Genomic DNA, 24,609 nt, shown 5'->3' with positions numbered 1-24,609 from the left:
TTAGCTATCCAGCTAAAGAAATTTCAAGAAGAGATAAAGTTTGGATCTGTTTCAAGATTCTTATTTTAAAAGGGAGGTATTTTTCAAGACCAGGTCCTTTATTCCATATGATAGAATAAATCCAACAGATATCTTTTAGATACCTACTAAGTTCATGAGGCAGCTAGGTGGAAGAGTGGGTGGAGTGCTGGATCTTCCCAACTTCGTATCTGACCTCAGACACATACTGTGTGACCCTGGGCAAGTCACTTTAACATGTTTGCCTCAGTTTTCTCCTCTGGAAAATAAACTGAAGAAGGAAATGGCATACCACTCCATTTTCTTCGCCAAGAAAACCCCAAATGGGATCATAAAGAGTGGGACATGACAGAAACAATTGAATGATAAAAAAAACCCACCTTATTTCTTAGATTATCAGATAGATAGATAGATAGATTAGATAGATTTACCTGCTTATATTTTATGTGCCCATTCCTCACCTCCAGCAGAATGTAATCCTTCATATCAGGGACTGGTACTTGTTTCATTCTTATATTCCTGGCACCTAGAACAATGCTTTGCAGATGGTATTAACAATAAATACTGATTAATTCATATTATTAAAACAGATACAGCAATCCAAATATAAATTAGAATAAAATCCATAGAAACCCAACACTCCCCTTATCTCCCTTTGAAAGCCCTAGCCCCACCTTTTGATCTTATGCAGATGCCTTTCAAAATTCTACCTTCCAGTTCCCTTCATTATCTATCCCCATTGTCTATTCAATCTCTCAGGCCTTCCAATCCGAATTCCTACCTAGACCCTTTTTCCAGCCCCCTCCTCTGGCCACCCAAAGTTACTTTGGTGAATATAAGATCCGCCCTGGCCCCCATTCAAATGCTGAGACTCTCTCATGCCCCAAAGGCTGAGCTTTTTTCATGCGCTCTAGTCCTTATGGGCATCACCTGGCCTATATGATTTATCTCTAATAAACTTTTTTCTCTAGCTGGAAGAAGATTTGAGTTGAATTCATTCCAGCAGGGCCCGTGTCATGATCTTGGGGCTCCAGCACCCCAAAACCTCTAGACCTATTTATATCCATAGTCTTAAAATCATAGTTTTGTTTTTTTTGGGGGGGTTTTGGTGAGGCAATTGGGGTTAAGTGACTTGCCCAGAGTCACACAGCTAGTAAGTGTTATGTGTCTGAGGCCATATTTGAACTCAGGTCCTCCTGACTTCAAGACCAGTGCTCTATCCACTGCGACACCTAGCTGCCCCGAGGATGGGGCCCTGCTGAATGAATTCAACTCAAATCTTCTTCAGCCAGAGGAAAAGTTTATTAGTGATAAATCACATTGACCAGGTGACGCCTGTAAAGACGAGCGGGCATGAGAGGTTCTCAGCCTTGTGGGCCTGAGATTCTCAGCATCTGAATGAGGGCCAAGGTGGATCTTAAATACTAAAGTAACTTTGGGTGGCCAGAGAAGGGAGTTGGGGAAAGGGTCTAGGTAAGAATTCTAATTGAGGAGGTCAGAGAGATTGAATAGACAATGGAAATAGATAATGGAGGGAACAGGAAGGCAGAAGTTTGAAAGGCATCTGCACAAAATCAAGGTGGGGCTAGGACTTTCAAAAGGAGATAAAGGAAGGCCTTTCTGGGGCCTATAGACAAGAGGGAGCCTAAGGCTTTGAAAGGGACATGAGGGGAGTCGATTAGGAAATTTGAAGGTTTAAGGGTTTTTCTGGGTCCTGTAGGCAAACAGGAGCCAGATTCTATTCAGGGCAAGGGTTGAAGGTGCATCTGAATCAGATCTAAAGGTAAGCTAGGGCTTTCAAGGGAGATGAGGGTCTGGGGCCTGTGAGTCAGATTCCCTTTGGGGCAAAGGGTGAAGATCTTGGCTTGGGCCCTGCCCCTATCACCTAATATATACTTGGTTGATTCTGAGGCACAGTTTCCTCTGCTTTGCCTCATTTTCTCTGTATTCTTTCCTAGCTATTCCTCCTTTTCTCCACTCCCCAAAGTTCACATTCCTCAGGATCCAATCCTTCGTGTCTTTCTGTAGATAGCAGGTGGTGCAATAGACATATAATTCTGAGCAAGGAGTCAGGAAGATGAGTTCAGAACCAGCCTCAGACAATAATGAGCTGTGTGATACTGGGCAAGTCACTTAAAGGCTCTTTGCCTCAGTTTCCTAAAACATGAAATGTAGATAATAATACCACCTACCTCACAAAACGATTGTAAGCTTGAAATGAGGTAATATTTGTTTAAAAAACAATAGCACTTAGCACAGTGAATGGCACATAGTGGGTGCTATTTATATAGCATAAACATTTGTTTATTCTCCTTTCCTTTCTAAACTCTCTCTTCTCATAATCCCATTCAATTCCACAATTATAGCTATTGACTCCCTCTGGATGAAGCTCAAATCTGTAGCTACAGCCCTGCCTGACTATTTTTTGCCATGCTCCAATACGACAGAACAAGCTGCCAGCTAGGTATCTGTCCCTACACCTGGATATCTAACTACCATTAAAAATTCAACAATACCACGTTGAAATGTATTATCTTTTCTTTTTTTTTTAAATTCCTTGGTATTGTCTCCTAGTTATATGTGAAAACAGTTTTTAACATGCAGCTTTCAAATTCTGAGTACCAAATTATCTCCCCAACTCCCTTCTCCCCCACCATTGAGAAGGCAAGTGGTTTGGTATAGGTTATACATGTGTAATCATGCAAAACATTTCCATATTTGTTATGTTGTAAAAGAAAACAGACCTCCCCCCCAAAAAAAAAACCCCAAACAATTCTCATGAAAAATAAAGCAAGTAAGGAAAGTATGCTTCAATCTGTATTCAGATTCAATTCATCAGTTTTTTCTCTGGAGATGGATAGCATTTTTTACCATAAGTCCTTCAGAGTTGTCTTGGATCATTGTATTGCTGAAAACAGCTAAATTATTCACAGCAGATCATCTTATAGTATGTTTCACTTTGCATCAACTCACATAGGTCTTTCCAGGTTTTCTGAGAGCCTCTTGCTCATCATTTCTTATAGCACAACAGTATTCTATCGTAATCACATACCATAATTTGTTCAGCCATTCCCCAATTGATGTATATCCCCTCAATTTCCCATTCTTTGCCCTCAGAAAAGAGCTACTATAAATAATTTTGTTTGTATAGATACTTTCCATTGTTTTTGTTTGTTTATGTTTGTTTTTTTAATTTCTTTTTGGGATACAGACCTAGTAATGGTATTGCTAGGTCAAAGGATATGCAGGGTTTTGTAGCCCTTTGGGCATAATTCCAAATTGCTCTACAGAATGCTTGAATCAGTTCACAACTCTACCAACAGTATATTAATGTCTCATTTTTTCCCATATCCCCTCCAGCATTTGTCATTTTCCTTTTCTGTCCTAACAGCCATTCTAATATGTTTGAGATGGTACCTCAGAATTGTTTTAATATGCATTTCTCTGATCAATAGTGAATTAGAACATTTTTTCATATGGCTACAGTTAGCTTTGATTACTTCATCTGAAAACTGTTCAAATCTTTTGATCATTTATCAGTTGGGGAATGGCTCTTATTTTTTATAAATTTGAGTCAGTTCTCTATATGTTTAAAAAATGAGTCTTTTATCAGAGAAACTTGCTTCATTTTTTTTCACAATTACTATTGCTAACTCTATTTCCCTCCATCTTATGTGCCCCCCTTTTATTCTATTCTCTCTCTCTCTTCTTTCACCCTGTCCTTCCAAAAAGTGTTTTGCTTCTGACTACCCCCTTCCCCAATCTGGCCTCCCTTCTATCACCTCCCTCCTCTTCTCTTCTCTTTCCTGTAGGGTAAGATAGATTTTGTACTCAATTAAGTGAGCATGCTGTTCCCTCTTTGGGCCAATTTCTAATGCTTACCTCCTGCCTTTTCGCCTCCAGTATAAAAACTTTTTCTTGCCTCTTTTATGTGAGATAATTTACCCCATTCTACTTCTCTCTTTCACTTTCTCCCAGTACATTCCTGTCTCACCCTTTAATTTTATTTTTTTAGATATTATCCATTCATATTCAACTCACACATGTGCTCTCTATCTATATATACTCTTTCTAACTGCCCTAATAATGAGAAAGTTCTTTTGAGTTAAAAGTATCATCTTCCCATGTAAGAATATAAACAGTTTAACCTTATTAAGTCCCTTATGATTTCCCTTTCTTGTTTACCTTTTTTTGCTTCTCTTGAGCCTTGTGTTTGAAAGTCAAATTTTCTATTCAGGTTTGGTCTTTTCATCAAGAATGCTTAAAAGTCCTCTATTTCATTGAATTTCCATTTTTCTCCCTGAAGGATTATATTCAGTTTTGCTGGGTAGATGGTTCTTGTTTGTAATGCTAGCTCCTTTGCCTTTTGGAATATCACATTCCAAGCCCTCCTGTGCTTTAATGTAGAAGCTGCTAAAGTCTGTGTCAGCCTGACTGTGGATCTACCATACTTGAATTGTTTCTTTCTGGCTGCTTACAATAGTCTCTCCTTCACCTGGGAGTTCTGGAATTTGACTATAATATTCCTTGGAGTTTTCATTTTAGGATCTCTTTCAGGAGGTGATTGGTGGATTCATTCAATTTCTATTTTACTCCCTGGTTCTAGAATATCAGGGCAGTTTTCCTTGATAATTTCTTGAAAGCTGATATCTAGGCCACTTTTTTGGTCATGACTTTCAGGTAGTCCAATAATCTTTAAATTATCTCTCCTGGATCTATTTTCCAGGTCAGTTGTTTTTGCAGTGAGATATTTCACATTGTCTTCTATTTTTTTCATTCTTTTGTTTTTGTTTTATTGTTTCTTGATTTATCATAAAGTCATTAGCTTTCATTTGTTCCATTCTAATTTTTAAGGAAATATTTTCTTCAGTGAGCTTTTGTATTTCCTTTTCCATTTGTCCAATTCTACTTTTTAAGGAAGTTTTTTTTTCTTCAATGAATTTTTGTGCCTCTTTTTTCCATTTGACCAGTTCTGCTTTTTAAGGCATTCTTCTCTTCATTAGCTTACTGCACCTCTTTTACCATTTAGCCAAGCCTGATTTTTAAGGTATTGTTTTCTTCATTATTTTTTTCTGTCTCCTTTACCAAGCTGTTGATTTATTTTTCATGATTGGCTTGCATCCCTTATTTTTCTTCCCAGTTTTTCCTCTACCTTTCTAACCAGCCAAACTGGTCCATTCACTATTACCCCACATCCCTCAAACTTCAGTACTGAACTAACTTCACCTATTGAAATACTACCCTTCCTTTACTGTTCAGTTCAAATATTTATCTTCTCCAAAAAAGTATTCCTTGATTTCCCCCCCCTTTAATCAGTAATGATCTTTTAATAATAATGTAATAACCATTTCCTCCTTAGACTGTTTATGCATGTATATATGTATGGAAGTATGTATACTTGTGTGTATGTATATATATATATATATATAATATATATATACACACACACATCTATTCAGACTAATGTATATAATATACATCACAAACATACATGCGTGTGCATGTGTATGTATATATATACAAATATATGCATACATTCATACATGCATATAAATACACACCTTATACCTTTTGAAGAGTGGCACATGGGCAGGAAGGAATAGGTTTTTTATTTCATCGCATGAGGAAATTTTGAGTAATAAAATTCCTTCTACCAACATATATCTATAATTTATAGTCTTAGAGGATTGCCTGGGCACACTGAGAGGTTATGTGATTTTCCAGGTTCATGGTCAAAACTTGCACCTAGGTCTTCCTGACTCCTAAACTAGCTCTCTCTCCACTCTACAATAGTGACTCTCATATCGCCTTGCTACATACTATTTTGTATTATATGTGTTTATGTGTAATATTTTCCACCTGGATTTTAAGCTCCATGAGGCCATAAGTTCTGCCTTCTTCAGTTTGCTTTATTTCTTCAGAACCCAGTTTAAGGATGCATATATGGTAATCATGTAATTGATCCTTATTGAATTAGGCCTTGATTGAGAGAAGTACTTACCATTACATTATTTTCTTTGTTTTTTCATACAAAGCACGCACCTTCTCTCTCTGCCCCACCCTCAAAATGCTGCTTAACAGAAGTTCGTTTCTTCTATGGCATAACCAGCCCATATTTTCCAATTTAATTCCACACACATAGCTTGGCTTATGATTAATTAATATATTCTCCAGTTTTTATCAGGCCAAAGAGAAATTTAAAAAAGAGCTGAAGAACGAAGAGTGTCTGTACAGTGACTTGTCTGTACTAGCTTCTGACTTGCCGTATTTTCCACCAGAGGAAGAGGAAGAGAACTTGGAAGAAGGGATTCATCTGGTTATCTGTGTCCATGGGCTGGATGGTAAGGTCTGAAGAAAAACACTTGTCATAGTTCTTAATGATCACAATCCAGATTAAGGTAGAGATTTACAATTTAGAAAGCATTTTCCTCAAAACTGCCCCATAAACTAGGTAAAATGAGTAGCATTTATTAAAATATTTTACAGAGGAGGAAACTGTGGCCCTGAGAGACAAGGTGTTTGTCCCAGGTCATACAGCTAATTAGTGTCAAGATTTAGGATTGGATTTCTTCTCCACCCCTGGAGTTCTTTCCATGATCCAATACTGCCTCCCATCTTAGTACTATAGACACCCAAGGACACGAATACAAAGGGAACTCCAAGCATGAAAAACAGAGCTTAGCCATCAGACAAAGTGTCAACTGATGATTTGCTTGAGAAAAGGAACTTTGGAAAAGGAATGTCCAAGGATAATTTTTTCCTTATTCACTTAAAGATTTTTATATCATTATATCACCTTTATAATGTGGCTTTGGCAAAATCGTACTGTTTCTCTGGGCTTCATTTTACTTACTTGTAAAATTAGAGCCTGGAACTAACTCTCTCTTTATCTCCTATTCTCCCTTTCTCTGTCTCCTGTGTCTGTTTATGTCTCTTTCTTTGTCTCCTCCTCTATGTTGCCCCCTCCCTTCTTCTCCCCACCAATCCCTTCCTCTCCCTTCTCTTCTGTCCTCTCTTCTTCTCTCATATCCATCTCTCTCTCTCTCTCTCTGTCTCAGTCTCTTTGTCTGTGTTTCACTATCTCTGACTTGGTCTCTCTTTCTGTCTCTTTGTCTCCTCTCTCTGTGTCTCTATATCTATCACTCTCTTCTCTATCTCTTTGTTTCTATCTCTGTGTGTGTGTGTGTGTGTGTGTGTGTGTGTGTGTGTGCGCGCGCGCATGCATCCCTCCCTCCCTCCCTCCCTCCTCTCATCTCTCTGCTCTATTGTCTTTCTCTTTTTAAAGACTGGGGCACCCTATTTTATCCAGGTTGGAAGCATAGAAACTACTCTCAGAGCCAGTCCTACTCTGATAAGCTCTGGAACTTGGACCTATTCAGTTTCAATCCTGGGCTAGTTTGCCTCTCCTTCGGCAACCTGGTGACCTGCTACCACCTTCTCCCCTCCTGGAGAATCACCATATTAATGCTAAACTTTTTGCAGACACTAGATCAGCTTAGCCCTACTGCAGTAAAGAACTCTAGATCTTGAGATCCCCCAGTCTTAGCATCCACAATAATAAGGATTATAGGTATGTACCAGTAAGACCAATGGAATCCTGTCAAGTTATAAATTTCTATGAATGTTCTGGGGACATTTTCAATGATCTCTTGAAACCCTGGGAACAGACAAAAATTAAGCTCAAATCAAATACAAAAATATTCAGTTCTGGAGCTTCAGTTTCCAATTCTGTAAATAGTGATAATACTTCCACTAAGGTAGAAACTGGGGTGCTGAGGGGGGGAAAAAAACACTTTGTGAACTGCAAAAGGCCAAAGGGATATGACCTGCTGCTGCTTAGAATTGGAAGTGTCCAGAAAGAGACAGTGAGTCACACAGTTCTCCATGCCAAACACCCCATTGGCCCAGAATAGCTCAGAGAAAAAAAATAATTTCTTGCATTTTTTAGCACTTTGCACATTCATATTCAGCAAAAGCATTAAATACTTTTAATACATTTGAGGTAGATAACAAAGAAGAATAGTGTCAGGACTAGGAGGTCATGGTGAGGCACAGTATGAGAACATTCTTAAATACATGTTGTTCCTGCTATCCATTTTTCAGGTGCCTTATATGTTTAATGAATAGACCTTTATTTTTTTTTAATTTAAAATTGAAGAACTATAAAGAAAAACAACTTGCTTTTCTTTTTTTGAAATTTATTTATGGGATCTGGGGACATATATCCTTTCCAGGTAACAGCGCAGATCTCCGCCTGGTAAAGACATTTATTGAACTGGGCCTTCCTGGAGGAAAATTGGACTTCTTGATGTCTGAGAGGAATCAGGTAGGATGGTCAGAATGATAATATGAAGAAGAGAATGATTAGTCAGCCTTTCAGTCAGACAACAAGTGTTTGTTAAGAAGTTACTTGACAGGCTCGGTGCTAAGTCCTGGGGGTACAAAGAAAGACAAAAGTGAATCCCAGCTCTCAAAAAGCTCAGCATCTAATGGGGAAGGCAACGTGCAAACAAATACATATAACGCAGTATGGACAGGATGAATTGGAGATAACATAAGCAATTTACAGCTAACATTTCTATAGCATTTTAAGATAGAGAAACTTGATATTTTCCTTTGGGTCTCTCTTGAGAGAAAGGTAGTACAAATATCATTCTGTCCATTATATAAAGTAGGAATGTCAAGGACCTGAGGCTTTTGCTACAGCCATGGGCCAGAGATGGGTATGGAATCTGTCGTTAGTAGTGCGTTCAAAGGAAGCACCAGATAGCTGAACATATCAGTCAGTAACATTTATTAAGTACGTGTTATTCACCAGGCACTGTGCTAAGCACTTGGGAATACAAAGAAAACAAGTCAGTCCCTTCTCTAAAGACCCTCACAGTCTAATGGGAGAGATAATAGGGAAACAACTATGCATAAACATGCTGTATACAGCATAAATGAGAAATAATCCACAGAAGAAGAACACTAGAATTGAGATCATTAATGTGGTAACTTGTGCATCACAGGCTAATTTTGTTCTTGTGGGTGTGTTGGGTGCTGGACTGACTACATCTGCAGAACTGGGTTGACACGTCTGGTGGCAACCCCCCAGTGGCTATTGTCTTATATTTTTTCATTCTTTTGGTTTTCTTTTATTGTTTCTTGATTTCTCATAAAGTCATTAACTTCCATTTGTTCAATTCTAATTTTTTAAGGACCATGCCTTAAACCCAATTCACCCTGGCTCTCATTGATTGACTAACAATAGGTCCCGGTCCAAGCCCCACTTAGTTGACCCTCATATCTCAGAGTGAATGTAAATAGTAATTGTTTCTGATGACTGTGCACAGCCCTTTCTCACTTAAATTCAATTCACTTGCAAGTCAGGGCATCACCTTACGGAGGACATGGCCCTCTTTAAGAATAAAGGACAAGCAACAATAACAATAATTAAGTGCCTACTATGTGCCAGGCACTGTCCAAAGCTCTGGGGAAATGAAGGGTAGAAGACAATTCTTGCCTTCAAGGTGCTCAGAGTCTAATGGAGATAACATGGAAACAGCTATGTAACAAGCAGGCAATGAACAGGATAAACAAAATAGTCATCAGATGAAAGACACAAAAATTAACAGAGATTAAAAAAAAAGTTTCCTACAGAAGGTGGGATTTTAGCTAGGACTTGAAGGAAGCCAGGAAAATGAGGAAGCAGAGACAAAGCAATCAAAAAGCAATAAGGACCTCCTGTGTTCCAGGCACTTTACTGATTGCTGGGGATACAAAAAGAGGCAAAAGATGGACTCTGTCCTCAAGGAGTTTGCAATCTAACAACCTAACAGGGAGACAGCATGCAAACAAATATATACAAAGCAAGCTATATATCAGATAAATAGGAAATAATTACAAGAGGGAAAGCACTGGAACTAAAAAAAGAAGTAGGAGAGCATTCCATGCTTGAAGGACAGTCAGTGAAAATGCCCAGAGCTAAAAGATGGAATGTCTTGTTCAAGGAACAACAAGGAAGCCAGTGTCACTGGACTGCAGTGTGTGAGTGTGTGTGAGGGGCTGGGGTGGGGGGTAGTGATGTAAGGTGTAAGAAGATAGTGAAGGCAGGAATTAAAGCTAAATATTCCTATTTTCTTCGGTTCTTAAATGTCATAAACTACAGGTTCATCGCCATTATACTTAGTGATGAATGAGATGATGACCTATGAGCACTAGCTGATGGGACATTGGATCTCCAGCCTGGAGGATAGACTTAGGGGAAAATAGGGGTAGGGTCATGATCATTCTCTTTACATATATTCAGGGCTGTAATGTGGGAAAAGACTAGACTATTTTCTGCTTGGCGTGAGAGCACAGAACCAGTAGCAGTAGAAAAGAGAGGAAAAGAGTCAAATCTGGCCTTGATGCAGGGGGAAAGTAACAAATACAGTGGGCTATTTGGGAAGGTAATGTGTTCCCCCTGACTAGAGAACTTCAAATAGAAGTTGGATGACCACTTGAGGAGGGTTTTTGTTCAGGTATGGTTTGGACCCAACCTTGAGGCCCCTTCCAACTCTGAGATTCTGTGATTCTATTATCCCACAGCAGAAACCTTATAAATTACATCTGCCTCCTGCATCTGTTCATCTTGAAGAGCACTGAGTGAATCGTCCCTAGTGGGGAATCCTTTGAGTGGGCTGACATTAGCAAGGCATGTTGACTCATGAAAGCATTCATTGCTAGAGGTATATTTTCCAACAGTGTCTGCATCCGTACTTGATGATAATTTCTCGCATATCTACTTAGGTTGGAAATTGATTCTGATTCCCATTGGAGCAACAAACCCACATCTTTAAACAAGATGATTAACTGGTGATTCTAGAGGTTAAATAATCATTTCATTCTGCTGCAAATGTCAGTAATTTTGTGTAAGCTTAAAAAAAAAGTTGTAACACCTAGGTGTGGAAAGAGCAATGGATTTATAGTCAGATGACTTGGGCTCAAATCTGGGTCCCTCTCTTGTCTGCCTATGTGATTTGGGCAAATTATGTATATTCTGTTTCCTCACCATAATATGAGGGGGCTGCATTGAATGATCAGAGAATCACAGAACCTCAGGAAGGAGCCATAGAACCTCCCAACCTGTTTCTCACATGCAAACATGGACTCTCCTGTATAATGTCCAACTAATGTTTACTTGAAGACATCTAGTGAGCCACAAACTACTAGGGAATCCCATTTTTGGATAGTATATAAATTATGTAGTATGTATACATACATATATATATATGTGTGTGTGTGTGTGTGTGTGTGTGTGTGTGGTGTGGTGTGCATGTGTGTATATTTTTTTTAATATCGCTGTTGTTTTGCACTGACTCCTCCCCCTAACTCCCATATAACCCAACCGTTGTAGAAAACAAGGATAATTAAGCAAAACAAAGGAGTACATTGGTCATGTCTGAATATACATGTCCAATTCTACACCTCTGTTCCACCACTTCACGTTTAATTGGTCTTATTTCCATGGCTTCCTCATCTGTTTTCCAATTTTTCTCCCCAGTCATGTAGAATGGAGAGACAGGAAATATGTATGTATCTATATATATACATGCATATATATATATATATATATATATATATATATTTATATATAAAAAAGAAACACATAAAACATATATACATGTGTATATACATACATATATACATTCATATATAAAAAGGAAACATAAAATATACATCTATATATACGTGTGTATGTATATACACGTGTGTACACACACATACATATCCCCTTGCCTGTACCTTAAATCAAGCCTATATTTGAGCCTTTGTAACTTCTAATTGTGATTTTTTATTTGGCCCTTTCAATCTAAGAACATGTTTAATCCTGCTTTCAATAGACAGCCCCTCAAATACTTGGAAGGATGTCTCCTATCTCTCATATCACACCCCCATTTTTTCTCCAGTAAAATATTTCCAGTCCACTCATACCCATATGAGGCACAGAATATAAATATGATTATTCCCACTTTCCCATTTTAGAGATGAAGTGCCTGAGTCTCATAGAGGTGGCATTACTTGGCCAGGATCACAAAGTGGTAGTAAGTGGTAGACAAGTAGCTTTATCCAGATTTTCCTACTTCCATTCTAGAACCCTATCCACAGTATACCATGATGTGATTAGACAATCACAGAAGAAATTTATGGTCTGGGGTCATGGTTCATTGTTGTAACTTCATAAGTCCCTTCTGTGCTTTCTCTTCTTTCAGAGTGACACTTTTGCTGACTTTGACACAATGACAGACCGATTGCTAGATGAGATCATTCAGCATATCCAATTGTATAATCTGTCTATTTCTCGAATCAGGTAAAAACACACTCCAGGGGAAGAAATAAGGAAAAGATGACTTAGATAGTATTTATTTTTCGCTGATTGTTGGGTAGCCTGAGAGGTGCTGATACTGACATGCATATTTATTGAATAAGATTCATTTCAACATTTACTAAACATCTACTATGTTTATGGCACTGTGATAGGTGCTAGGCATACGTGGGTAGATGTGACACATACTGCATCCTAAGGAGATCACAGTCTAATGGAGTCATATCCTTTGGTTTTTCCAAACAGCTTCATTGGCCATTCCCTTGGCAACATCATCATCCGATCAGTATTGACTCGGCCTCGTTTTCGGTATTACCTCAACAAGCTACATACCTTTCTCTCTCTCTCTGGGCCGCACTTGGGGACACTGTACAACAATAGTACTCTTGTTAGTACAGGTAAACCTTTACTTAGCCATATCCCTTTTGAATTCAGTACCGACTCCATCTCCTGTCTGTAAGGGCCTGCCAATTCTCTTATTCCCTTGAAGTAGACTTCACAAGCACCCAGCTACTTCCATGTGCCATGATGAGATATTAGAGGAAGACTTGGACTCAGGAAGTCTGGATTAATTTCCTGCCTAGAATTCTTAATAAACAAACAAACAAATGGGTAAATAAATAAATAAAATAATGGATGGCATTTATATAGGCCTTTAAGGTTTGCAAAGCACTTTACAAATATCATCTTATTTGATGTTTACAACAACCTTGGAGGTAGGTGCTATTATTATCTCCATTTTATAGATGAAAGAATAAGCTGCATAACAATGGACGATTACTTAAAACTGCTAACCCTTCCCCCCCTCCACCTCCCCGATTTCTTCATCTATAAAATGGATATGATAACATGTGTACTATTTACCATTCACGATTGTTGCTTGGAAGAGGCTTTGAAATTCTTTAAAAAAATGCTATGGTTGTCTGAGGGTGTTACCCCTTTTCTCACAATTGCTCTAATAACTGGTATTTGTATAACACTATAATGTCTGCAAAGTGTTTTTGCATATTTTTTCCTATGATTTTTATCACATTTGCTATCTTATTTGAGCCCTGTAAGAGGATATGGAGGGTAGATATTGCAGTTTCACGTCTATGTAAATCAAACTCTTGAGAGGTTAGAAGATTTGGCCAAGGTTGGGGAGAGCTCAGTGGTATAGTAAATAGTGGGTTGGGCTGGGATCCAGAAAACCTGAGTTTCAAAGCCTGCCTCAGACATTTATTAGCAAATTCAAAATCAAAAGAACACTAGTTCAACAATCAGAGGAGTTAGTATAAAAATCTTACCTTTGAAACTTATTACTTCCCTGTCCTTACATATCCCTGCACTCAACCACTCTGTACTTCAACTCCCTCATCTTGAGAAAGAGAAGGTTGGATTGAATGAGTCCTTTCCAACTCTAGATTTATGAACCTAGCAAGCTTTCCATTTCTACTCCTGCAGAGCAAGATAATGACCTCTGAATATAAAGTGGCATTTCCAGTGTCCCTCAACCCTTATGTTGTGGGGAAGACCATACAGAATGCAAAGAAATGGATTCTTGACCCTGTTTCTGTTTTACTAGGTTTGTGGCTAATGCAAAAGCTGAAGAAATCTGGGTCCCTTTTGCAGCTGACCTTCAGGGACAACACAGATCTGCGCAAATGTTTCCTGTACCAACTGAGCCAAAAAACAGGTGGGCTGCTCTGTTATACATGTCTGGGGAGGAGAATTAGAAGGAAGCTGAGGCCATGGAAGTGAAACCAAATGAAGCATGTTTCTTGCTTCTCATTAGAGAAAAAATGGAATAGACGTGTGGAAATTCACACATGACCAATGTGCTCATTTGTTTTGCTTGATCATCTTTGTTTCTGGTAAAGGCTGGGATATATGGGAGTAAGGGAGAAGAGTCAATGCAAAAAGGCAGTGATATTGAAAAAAGAAAAATAATAATAATAAGGCATAAAAATAAAAAAAAGTAAATAAGAAGTGGTCCTAATGGTCCAATGGATTAAAAAAAATGAATGAATGAAAAAGCATTGAATAAGCCCTACGTAATAGGGAAAAGGAACAAGAATTTATTAAGTGCCTGCTAGGTTTTAGACATTGTGCTAAACACTTTAAAAATATCTCATTTAACAAGTACTTGCTAAGTATTAATGACAAACATTTAAAAAAAGAAAGAGACGCTCAAGAAGTTTATATTCCAATGGAGTGAGATACACTTAGAGGGGAGTGGTAGACAGGCGAAACAACTGCTAAACTAATGTTTAGGTTTGAGAAGTCCCAGGGGTGGTGAGTGGAGCCATAGGGGAATTTCTTGACATGTTACATGCAGTAGCAGTGACCATATTAAATTGATTACTTTCCAGAGCTAGAAAGTGTATATGTGTTGAGGTCAGGATATTGAGTCCGTGTATGGTGACAAGTAAGAATGCAGGAAGAAGATGGCTGGATTGGAATGCAAAGCAAGGCTCTGGATAGCAAGGTCTCCAGATGGACAGTTCCATAGTTGAGATGTTTTAAGTCCCAATTCGTGAGGTCTCTGGTTCAGAGAATATAGTGGCATACAAAAGTAGTTTGCAAAGAGATGGCTATAATGGAAATGGCCAGGATTGAAACCATCTTCTTATAAAGTAGAATAACAGAAAAAAATAACTACTATCCAACATCAAGTCCTCCATGAAGTCTTCCCTGATTCTACTCCTCAATAATCATAGACCCCAGACCTCACAAAATATATGGTTGTGCTGTACCTCTCTAAGGGTATGTTATCTTTTATTTTATTTTTTTCATCAAGTTTTATTTTGTATGAGGCAGCTAGGAGGCTCAATGGATAGGATTCTGAGCCTAGAGTCAGGAAGCCCTGAGTTCAAATCTGGCCTTAGACACTTTCTACCTGTGTGACCCTGTACAAGTCTCTTAATCTCTGCCTTAGTTTCCTCATTGTAAAATGGGGTAATAATAGCACCAACCTTCCAGGGTTATTGTAAGTATAAAATGAAGTTTTATAAATAGCTCTTATTACCGTACCTGGCAAACAGTAGGTGCTATGTAAATGCCAACTATTAGTATTAGTTTTAGCATTAGGTAAGTGCAGTTATTTACACCGGTATCTTTATTCCTTTACTGCCTTTAAACTAACATGATAATGAACACAACTTAGTAGTAGCATCTCTCCTGGTACTTGAAACAACATATGCTATGCAATAGACATTCAGTAGATACTTTTGAAATTGAATTTGGTCCCTTGGGTCATATCTTAGCATAATGTACAAGTCAACACTCTAGAAAAACATGTTTTCCAGAGGTGCAGTGGGTACGGGAATTCTGAAAGACACAAGAGGTGTGACCTTCCTTTTGCCATGGGAATACAAGAAGCCTCTTCAGGGTGTGAGGTACAAAATGGGCCCTGATATTTGAGGACTGCTTCTGTGATAGTGGACACCTCTGACCCTTCAGACTTCTGAGTACCTTCCCCATCAAGATACTGTGAATAACTCAGGGACCAGTGAGGGCTTTTTTTTCCCTAAAGTCCAAGCACCTCATATGTGGTAATAACATCACACAAATTCCCCAGGTTACAATTCTGCCATTGTCATGGTATAGAGGCATCAGATCCTTAGATGAGCAACAAGCATTTAATAATGCCTACTCTGTCTTTATAATCCAGAAAATGAACAGTATGTGAATTTTTTATTCCTTCCTTGTAAAAAAGAAAGTATATTTCCTCCTCTTTGTTCTAGGCCTTCAGTACTTTAAAAATGTTGTGTTGGTTGCTTCTCCTCAAGACCGGTACGTGCCATTTCATTCAGCAAGGATTGAAATGTGTAAAATGGCCCTCAAGGACAGGCATACAGGTAGGTTATATCCTACAATATTGTCAGACCTTGCTTGTTTTGAGTGCAAGAGTATGTTAAATAAAAATGATTCCAGTTGCTTGCCCTGGAACCTCCAGTTGACCACACAAGCAAAGCCTTATTATGTAAGGTAATAAATGATGAATTTTTGCAATAGATATGTAAAATAGGCAGCTTTATCCACTAATGCTCTTTGATTTTTTATTTGCTTAAAAAAGTAGCATTTAGCATTTATGTTAATTACTGAATGCCAAAAATCTCAAGAGGATCAGGTCTGTAGGTGGATCAAAGAACAATGGAAAACTGTATGAGAATGGTTTAATCTGCAACAAACAATGTTTCATCAGTCATAGAAGGAAGCATTTATTAAGTGCCTACTATGAGTTAAGCACTGTGCCAGGCACTGGGATTGAAACATAAAGAATACACAATCCCTATTTGCAATGAGCTGACTTTCTAATATTGACTTGCATCTAAGACATACAAGCAGAGAAGAAAAAAACTAGCCAGCCATGCAGTAAGAAAAAATAACTAATGAGCATTCTGAGTGTTATCCTGACATCTACAAAATAGTGGGAGAACCAAGGAAAGACCTCAGTCATGTTGGATTAAGGACTCTTAGACAAGAATCTTGTGGAATGAGCAAATATGAAGGAATACACAGTTATTAGTTAGATCATGGGTCCATTTGAGTGTTGAAGTATAGATCATAAGGTTATATAATACAATCCCCTCATTTTGAAGATGACAAAATCATGGGCCCAGGAAGTCTAGTGGCAATTTTAAGTTATCAGGTTAATTAGATGAAGAACTGGGATTTGAACTCAAGTTCTCTAATTTCAATTTCAGTGTATTTCTACTACATTAGGTTATCTCTCAATGAGATGCCTCTTCAGCAGTAATATAGAATTTTGCTTTATGAACTCCTTTCTTAAGAAATGACAAATGGACCAAATTGCTCTCTTTCAAACTGATACTCCTTACCATTTTGAACCTGGCCATTGACTTGTTCCATCATAACTTTTAAAGGAGTCTAGTGTAATTCTAGACACTTAGTAGATGTTTCACGAGTGCTTGGTGTTTGGTTTATAGATTGATTGAAGGAGTGGGCCCATTGTGTCTGAATTCAATGTGTCTGTGGTGTTAGAATAAGAATACTCCATATTTTTATACTGCTTCTTGATAAGATAATTTCATATCTATTTACCCATTTGATCCCCCAAAAGAACTTACTTAGTAGGGAAAGTATTATTCAAATGTATTTAGAATTTCATAAATGTGGATATTGCCTTTAGTAATGCAGATTACAACCTATCCATTCGTTGATATACTGTGAATCTCTTGTCCATGTTCACCTATGATTTCATCGCTGGGAGACTACCCAACATACTGGGGTCCTTCTACGCTTCCTTCTAAGTTCATGAAGATTGAACATGGGTCCCACACCATAGTTATCCCTCTCCCTCTTCTCATGGGCACAATCCATCTTTTTTTTCCCCACTATTACATCTTTTTGATAACATCCTTCGGTCCATTTCTCCTTCATCATCTGTTGATCAGTATGTGTTCCACCTTACTCAATCCTACCATCCATCTCTACATTGCCTTTTGTATGATTGTCGATTTCAGTTCTTCAGAAATCATGGCATTCCATGATTTGCAGCCACACACCAATAAAAATAGAATGTTGTACTAAAAGGATGGGTCTTTGTTTCAGGGAGAAACTTGAAGTTATTAAAAAGAACTTTGCAATTCCAAAGGGAAATCTGGTCCAGGGAAAGTGTTCTTTTCATTTTATACATGCAGAAACTAAGTTTTAGGGAGTTCTAGTGACTCAGGATCATTTAATTTTAGATTTAGATCTGGAAGATTCCAGTAGTTGGTCCATCTATTTTAACCACACATTTTACTGAACAGAAACTGAGACTAAGGGAGGTTAAGGGGTTCTTCCACTGTATCACATTGCCTCTTGAGCCAAGATCTCATAGCTAGTAGATGATAGAATTGTACTTGAACACAGGTCTTGCAGCTCCAACATCAGGGCTAACCTCCTGAATCAAAAGCTGGCTGTCTATCTACTATACTATATTGCCTCTTTTATTCTCTTATTCTAGGCTAAGGTTTTGTTATATCATGTTTGACTAGCTGTTCACTCTACCTTCTTGAAACATAATGACAGCCAATCAAATTCCGATGGCTATCCCTTGTATCACCCAGCTATCAACAGAATCTGACATGTGTACAGAATTTAATAGGGATATGTAAAGTTGTGTGGTATATTAGGAGAAGCAGTAATCTTAAAGTTAAAATGCTTGGATTCAAGTCCTGATTCCTGAGTTCAATAGCTATGTGAAGTTAATATATATATATATATATATATATATATATATATATATATATATATATATATATATATATATATATATATATATATAATGTCTCTTTACCTGTCTAAGCCTGAGCTTCCCTCATTTCTAAAATAATCATAACTCTACTTTACCATCCCACCTTCAAGGTAGGGTAGTTGTGAGTAATGTACTTTGTAAGAAAAGTGAGCAGAACTAGGAGAACATTGTACACAGAAACAGCAATATTATAAAGATACTCAATGGTGAAAGACTTAGCTGCTTTGATAAATACAATGATCCACAACAATACCAAAGGAGTCATGATGAGAAATTCTATCCACCTCCAGAGAGAGAACTGATGTACTCTGAGCACAGATTGAAGCATATTATTCCTCCCCCCCCAATGTGGCTAATGTGAAAATATTTTGCATGATTTCATATGTACCATACTTCTTGACATCTCTATGGGTGGCAGATGGGGCAGAAAGAAGGAGATATTTTGGAATTGAAAATAAAAATCAAAAAATTTTAAAAATATTTAAAAAGAAACATGCTTTGTAGAACTTACAATTCTAGAGCAGGGGATATAAACTACAACTACATACATACAATCTATATGTTTGGTAACTATATTTTAATATGATTTCCTTTGTAATCCTATTTCCTGGTGCATTAAAAAAGAATCGTTAAATAGGTGTGTAGGCCAAAGGAGTCCATTACACAAAAAGTTTTAAGAGCTCCTGTTCAAGAGTTACTGATTTCACCTATGTTAAAAGCTGAATGAAGCACTTTTAGTACAAGTAGAAAATTATTAAGCAGTTACTGCTGTATTGTGAATGACTCTTCTTCTACCTAATTTTCAGGCCCAGTTTATGTTGAGATGATCAACAACCTTCTCCAACCTCTGGTTGAGGCCAAGGATTGCACTGTAATTCGACACAACGTGTTCCATGCTCTGCCCAACACTGCCAATGCCCTCATCGGCCGAGCTGCCCACATAGCTGTGCTGGATTCTGAACTCTTCCTGGAGAAATTTTTCCTGGTCACAGGACTCAACTACTTCAAATAATGGCTTTAGGGGACTCAATTAGGGCCCTGTGTAATACCCCAAAAAGCAACCAGTGCACTTTTTTCAGTATCATCCAGACCCTTAGCTGAAACATACAGCTTTTTAGACAGGAGGCCCATGCTAAACATTGAAATAGGAGCCCTATTTGCATTTTAGGTGGAAAGCGGAAAGGAGGAGGCCATACTGGGATGGTTACAGATATTGAAGCTGCTCCTATGTCGGTTTAGGAAAGCCAAGCAAACCATCATTTACCAAATTGTAGTCTCATTCCAAATACTTCACAAGAATAAGAAGAAAAATAAACAAGTGTTGGGAGAGAGGTGGTGGGACCAGTGTCATAATCTTAATAGCATAGAACAATGGCTTCCTCCCCTGTTTAACTCAATTTGTCCAAAGCATTACCAGCTTGAGTGTTTGTCAGTTGACATAAGTTCATAGAAACATTTCAGAACTCAGGTTAAAACCTCTTTTTGTGTGTGTAGAACTGGAGATTATTTATGTGCAAAGAATCCTTTATAAATTCTTTTGTGCCATCTCTGTTTAAAAAAAAAATGTGATTTCCATTCCATCATTCCTTTTCATACATGGTTAAAGGGGTATTCTTAAAAAAAATTTTTTTTCTTTTGGTGGGGGTGGGAACATGAGGGAGGGGAGGGAGTAAGGTAGTTCATCACTGATCCTAGGTATCCTGCAAATAAAAATACCCATGAAGAGTATATTAGGGCCAGTTGGTCCAGGTACCTTTTTTCTGGATCCCTACTTAAGTTGCGGTCTACATCATACTTTTGTTATTGGTGATGTTTACATCTTTGTTTTCAGTCAGGGATATTTACTTATAGGAAATTGGAATCACTATACTCGAAGTAGAGCCTACTATACATTGGTTTGATGGCACTATTGTAGTCATCCAAAGAAATGCCAACTTACCACCTAATGCTACTGGGGAGAAGTGAAAAAAAAAACAGGGAAGACCATTAAAATGGCCAACTATTCCTCCTTTATAAAGAAATAAAATCATCCAAATTGAGGGATGAAGAATTGAAATCTTAACCCAATTACAGTGAGCATACCCTACAGTGTCATCTTGCCTTCAGAAAAATGCTAAAAACTCAGAGGACAACAGATAAAGAGATGGCAAAGTGACAAAATGAGTTCAGAGCAGACAGCAATGTGCTGGGTCTCAGGAGACCCAGATTCAAGTCTCAATTCTACTACTTATTAGCTGGATAATCATAGGCAAGTCACTCAGCTTCTATGAGCTTTAGCTTCCTCAGCTTTCAAATAAGGACTTTTGACTGGAATAGCTGTAAGCTACTTGCCAGCTCAAAAAGACTTTGAGGACAGGGGTCATTTCAACAAGAAAGGAAATTTCAAACATCATTGGTTTGGTCTTTCTCCCAGCAAAGAACTGAGAATACTGAATGCTGGCTAAATGTATGGCTTTAAAATCGAATTAAGTGGAAGTGATTAAAAGCCCATGACAGAGAACATTTCTTATGGAAGCCTATGGAGACCAAAGGCTTCATGCTCTTACCCTGAAAGAATCCCTTTCATTAAAAGTGGAAACACCTTCAAGAAAAATTCAGTGAGACTGGGCTCCAAGTACCTATACTATAAAACTCGGGGACATTGTTTTAGCTTAGAGATGATTCTTCCCTCTGACTTGTGTTCCATTAAGCCCATAGTAGTAAGTTGTTACCAAAAAATAAATCATAGAATCATAGAATGTTTAGAGATTGAAGTAACAATAGAAAATAGAATGTTAAAACTGAAAAGGACCTGACTATATAGATTGCTACAGATTAAAGGGTCCTTAGAATTTAGAATGTTAATATATTTAAAAAAAAAACCTTCAGGAGCATGTGTTCCAGTCCTTTGATTTGAGAGATGAAGAAACTGAGGCCCAATAAAGGTTAGTGACTCATCCAAGTATGCACAGATAAAAAGTGCTAGAGCCAGAACTAGAGCAAAGTTCCTTTGAATCAACTCCTGGCTCCATATTGTCTAAAAGCTGATTACAAGCAGTCATCTCCCTAGTGATAATGTACAATCTCTGGCTTTCTTTCTTTTTAGAAGAAAATGATACCTATGAGGGCCTATGGAGTCATACATCTCTCTGAATGTCCAGCACTATGTATTTTTTGATGCATGTTCACCCAGGAGAAAGGCTCACAATTTATAAGAATGTCCCCATCTTGGCCAAATGCATCCATTCCCATGAGCACATCAGTCTTACCATTGCATGTCTATGAACCTCTCTGTGATATGTGTCAATGTGTGATCATTTGAAGGCCCTCAGAGCCATTGGCTATAAAGCCAAGATGAATCCAACAAATATTGTCCATTTAAATAACCAGATTTTTTAAAAAAAAAAATATCCAATGTGCTGCCTAAACCAACTGATAAAAATACTGGCAATAATAAATAGTTCAGCAATGCAATGATTTGAGATCCCCCAGTGCCTCTTTTTCACTGGGGTAGCTGTCTCTGTTGTAAAGACGTTGTTATAAAGCCCAACTGATTTATGAGTTTATATTACTGTCATGTAGAAAATACATGCTAATCTTATAAAAGTGTGTATATTGTCAGACTTCTAGGAACTCAAGATAGTCTCATTTGGAAAGACTTTGTAGTATATATATAAATATTTTATATTCATACACACAGATAATTTTATATATATATATATATATATATATATATATATACATATATATATACACACACACACCAACATGTGTGCTCATATGCATATATGTATAAATATATAAATGTATCTATACTATACATATACAGGAGACATGTATGTGTATATATTCTAATTTGATAAAAATGGAAGAAGCCCTGGATTTGAAGCAAGATTGATTTTGAATCTTGGCCTTGATGGTTATGACAATTGTGACCATCAGCAGAACTGGTTCAGAAAATCAATTCACCTCTCTAGACCTCTGTTTCCTCATACGTAATATGACAGAGATAGCCTAATTAGGGCTTAATGTTACTGTCTGTACTAAATCTCATGATTTTATATATGTTAATTTGAAGTAGACTTTCCATGAATATGGGTCCTATCTTTAAAATGAGATCTCTTGAAAAGGGAAAAAAACAAACTATGAGTGCATGTGATAAAGAGAGAGAGAAAGAGAGAGAGAGAGAGAGAGAGAGAGAGAGAGAGAGAGAGAGAGAGAGAGAGAGAGAGAGAGAGAATGAACATCTTGTTAGAAAACCAACCTTGACTGTAGGCTATCCTAAAATTTTAACCAAACATCCATTTGGGGAAAAGGTATGAGCTATATTTTATATTTGATCCTTTAACTGTGTATGTATGTAGGTGTGTATGCAGATATATGTGTAACAGATAGAGACTGGGAAACTAAGAGAGATAGAAATAGAGAAAGAAACCTATACTATTGATATAGAAAATGTATGAACCAAATATCTGCCAAGATAAAAATCTAGTTTCTTCTTTAGAAAGGGAGCATTTCATAGTGTCTAAAAGGTGAAATTTGTGCTCAGGAAGACCTAGGTTCAAGGCCAGCCCCTGTTAACATGTACAAGTCAACTTAATCTCTTAGTGGTCAAAAATTTGGACTTAGAGATGAGTATGTATGTACATATCTATCTATCTATCTATCTATCTATCTATCTATCATCTATCTATCTATCTATCTACACACATACATGTGTGTGTGTGTGGAAGAGAGAGAGGGAGACAGAGAGAGAAAAATATCTTCTAATACTGTTTTGTTTTCAGTGTGTACTGTTAGTGAAAATAGAGATTAGTTTTACTGATAGTAATTGGAGTTACTATTGATCAAATTATAGGACAGATGAAACAACCTGTCTACACAGCTACAGATCTTTGAAACTATTTGCTGGAAATTTTCAGAATTGTTCTGGAGGAGGAGACGTAAGATGACCTGTATTTAATTTTTTTTGACTGACTAAAAGAAACTGAATCAATTTTTTTTGTTGTTGTTGTTGATACTCCTGTGCACAATTCACTCAGGTTCTCATTGATTCTGGAAACTCATTAGATGATAAAACAATAGGATTTAACTTTCAGAGTAAATGTATAGTTTATCAAGTGCAGCACCCAGGGCAGCTAGTTAGTGCAGTGTATCCAAGCCTAGAGTCAGAATGACTCTCCTTCCTGAGTTCAAATCTGGCCCAGTTTCCTCATCTCTAAAATGAGCTCCAATATCTTTGTCAAGAAAAAGCCAAATGGGGTCATGAAGAGTCAGACATGACTGAAAAATTACTGAATAACAGTAGTTCAACACTTTCATTTTAGAGATGAAAAAACTGAGAACCAAAAAAAAGGTGACAGTGACTTGTCCAAACTCTGGAGGCCTAAAGTCCAGCGCTATATATTCCTACTTTTCACCTGGACATATTCACACTGTGAGGATTATTATTCAATAAACATTTAAGTACTTACTGTGAATAAGACACAAGAATAATTTAATTTTAGAGTTGGAAGGGATCTTCCAACATGCTTGAAAATAGAACATAGAATGCTAGAGCTGAAAGAGACAGTAAGGATTATCTAGTCCAATGTTCTTATTATACAGATGCAGAAATTGGGGTTCAGGTATGGGAAGTCAATCTGTCATACCATGAGTTAGTTGTAGAGCCAGGATTAAAATGAAGTTCTCCTGATTATCAGATTTCTGCTCTTTTCATTCTTTTGCAATGCTGTACCACATAATACTGATCTTTTTAACAGACTACAGTTTATATATCTAAATGATTTTTCCTTTTTAAACTAGTCCCCTTGGTAATTAGTTCTGCAAGGGAAAGATATGTACTTATTCATTAAGGCCAATGATGATTACTTTGGGTCTTGAGACCCAAATGGTGAGATACATAAGAAATAAGTCTTATTAACCTTTATAGTATGACCTGATATTGAAGAAAAATACATTTCCATAGTTGGGCACCCATACACTTATTTTTGGCCTAGCTTCAAAAATGATAACACAA

At 37.5% G+C, this 24,609-nt stretch overlaps 1 protein-coding gene across 2 annotated transcripts in view; it reads left to right on the top strand.

The window, feature by feature from the left end:
- The window catches only part of FAM135B (family with sequence similarity 135 member B), a 321,857-nt gene extending 299,574 nt beyond the window's left edge, over positions 1 to 22,283 (top strand). For both annotated transcript variants that reach the window (XM_020967062.2, XM_020967061.2), the window contains 7 exons: positions 6,193 to 6,359; positions 8,253 to 8,344; positions 12,255 to 12,352; positions 12,614 to 12,765; positions 13,932 to 14,042; positions 16,093 to 16,206; positions 19,418 to 22,283. In XM_020967062.2, the coding sequence (XP_020822721.1) occupies positions 6,193 to 6,359; positions 8,253 to 8,344; positions 12,255 to 12,352; positions 12,614 to 12,765; positions 13,932 to 14,042; positions 16,093 to 16,206; positions 19,418 to 19,623 (940 nt within the window). In that variant the 3' untranslated portion in view covers positions 19,624 to 22,283. The remainder of the gene's footprint in view (positions 1 to 6,192; positions 6,360 to 8,252; positions 8,345 to 12,254; positions 12,353 to 12,613; positions 12,766 to 13,931; positions 14,043 to 16,092; positions 16,207 to 19,417) is intronic.
- Positions 22,284 to 24,609: the final 2,326 nt, after the last annotated feature.

This window comes from Phascolarctos cinereus, unplaced genomic scaffold (genome assembly GCF_003287225.1).
Source record: "Phascolarctos cinereus isolate Bilbo 61053 unplaced genomic scaffold, phaCin_HiC Scaffold_4;HRSCAF=312, whole genome shotgun sequence".
NCBI classification, from domain to species: Eukaryota; Metazoa; Chordata; class Mammalia; order Diprotodontia; family Phascolarctidae; genus Phascolarctos; species Phascolarctos cinereus.
Note: the sequence above shows the minus strand (reverse complement) of the source record. Positions and strands in the feature narration are given on the sequence as shown.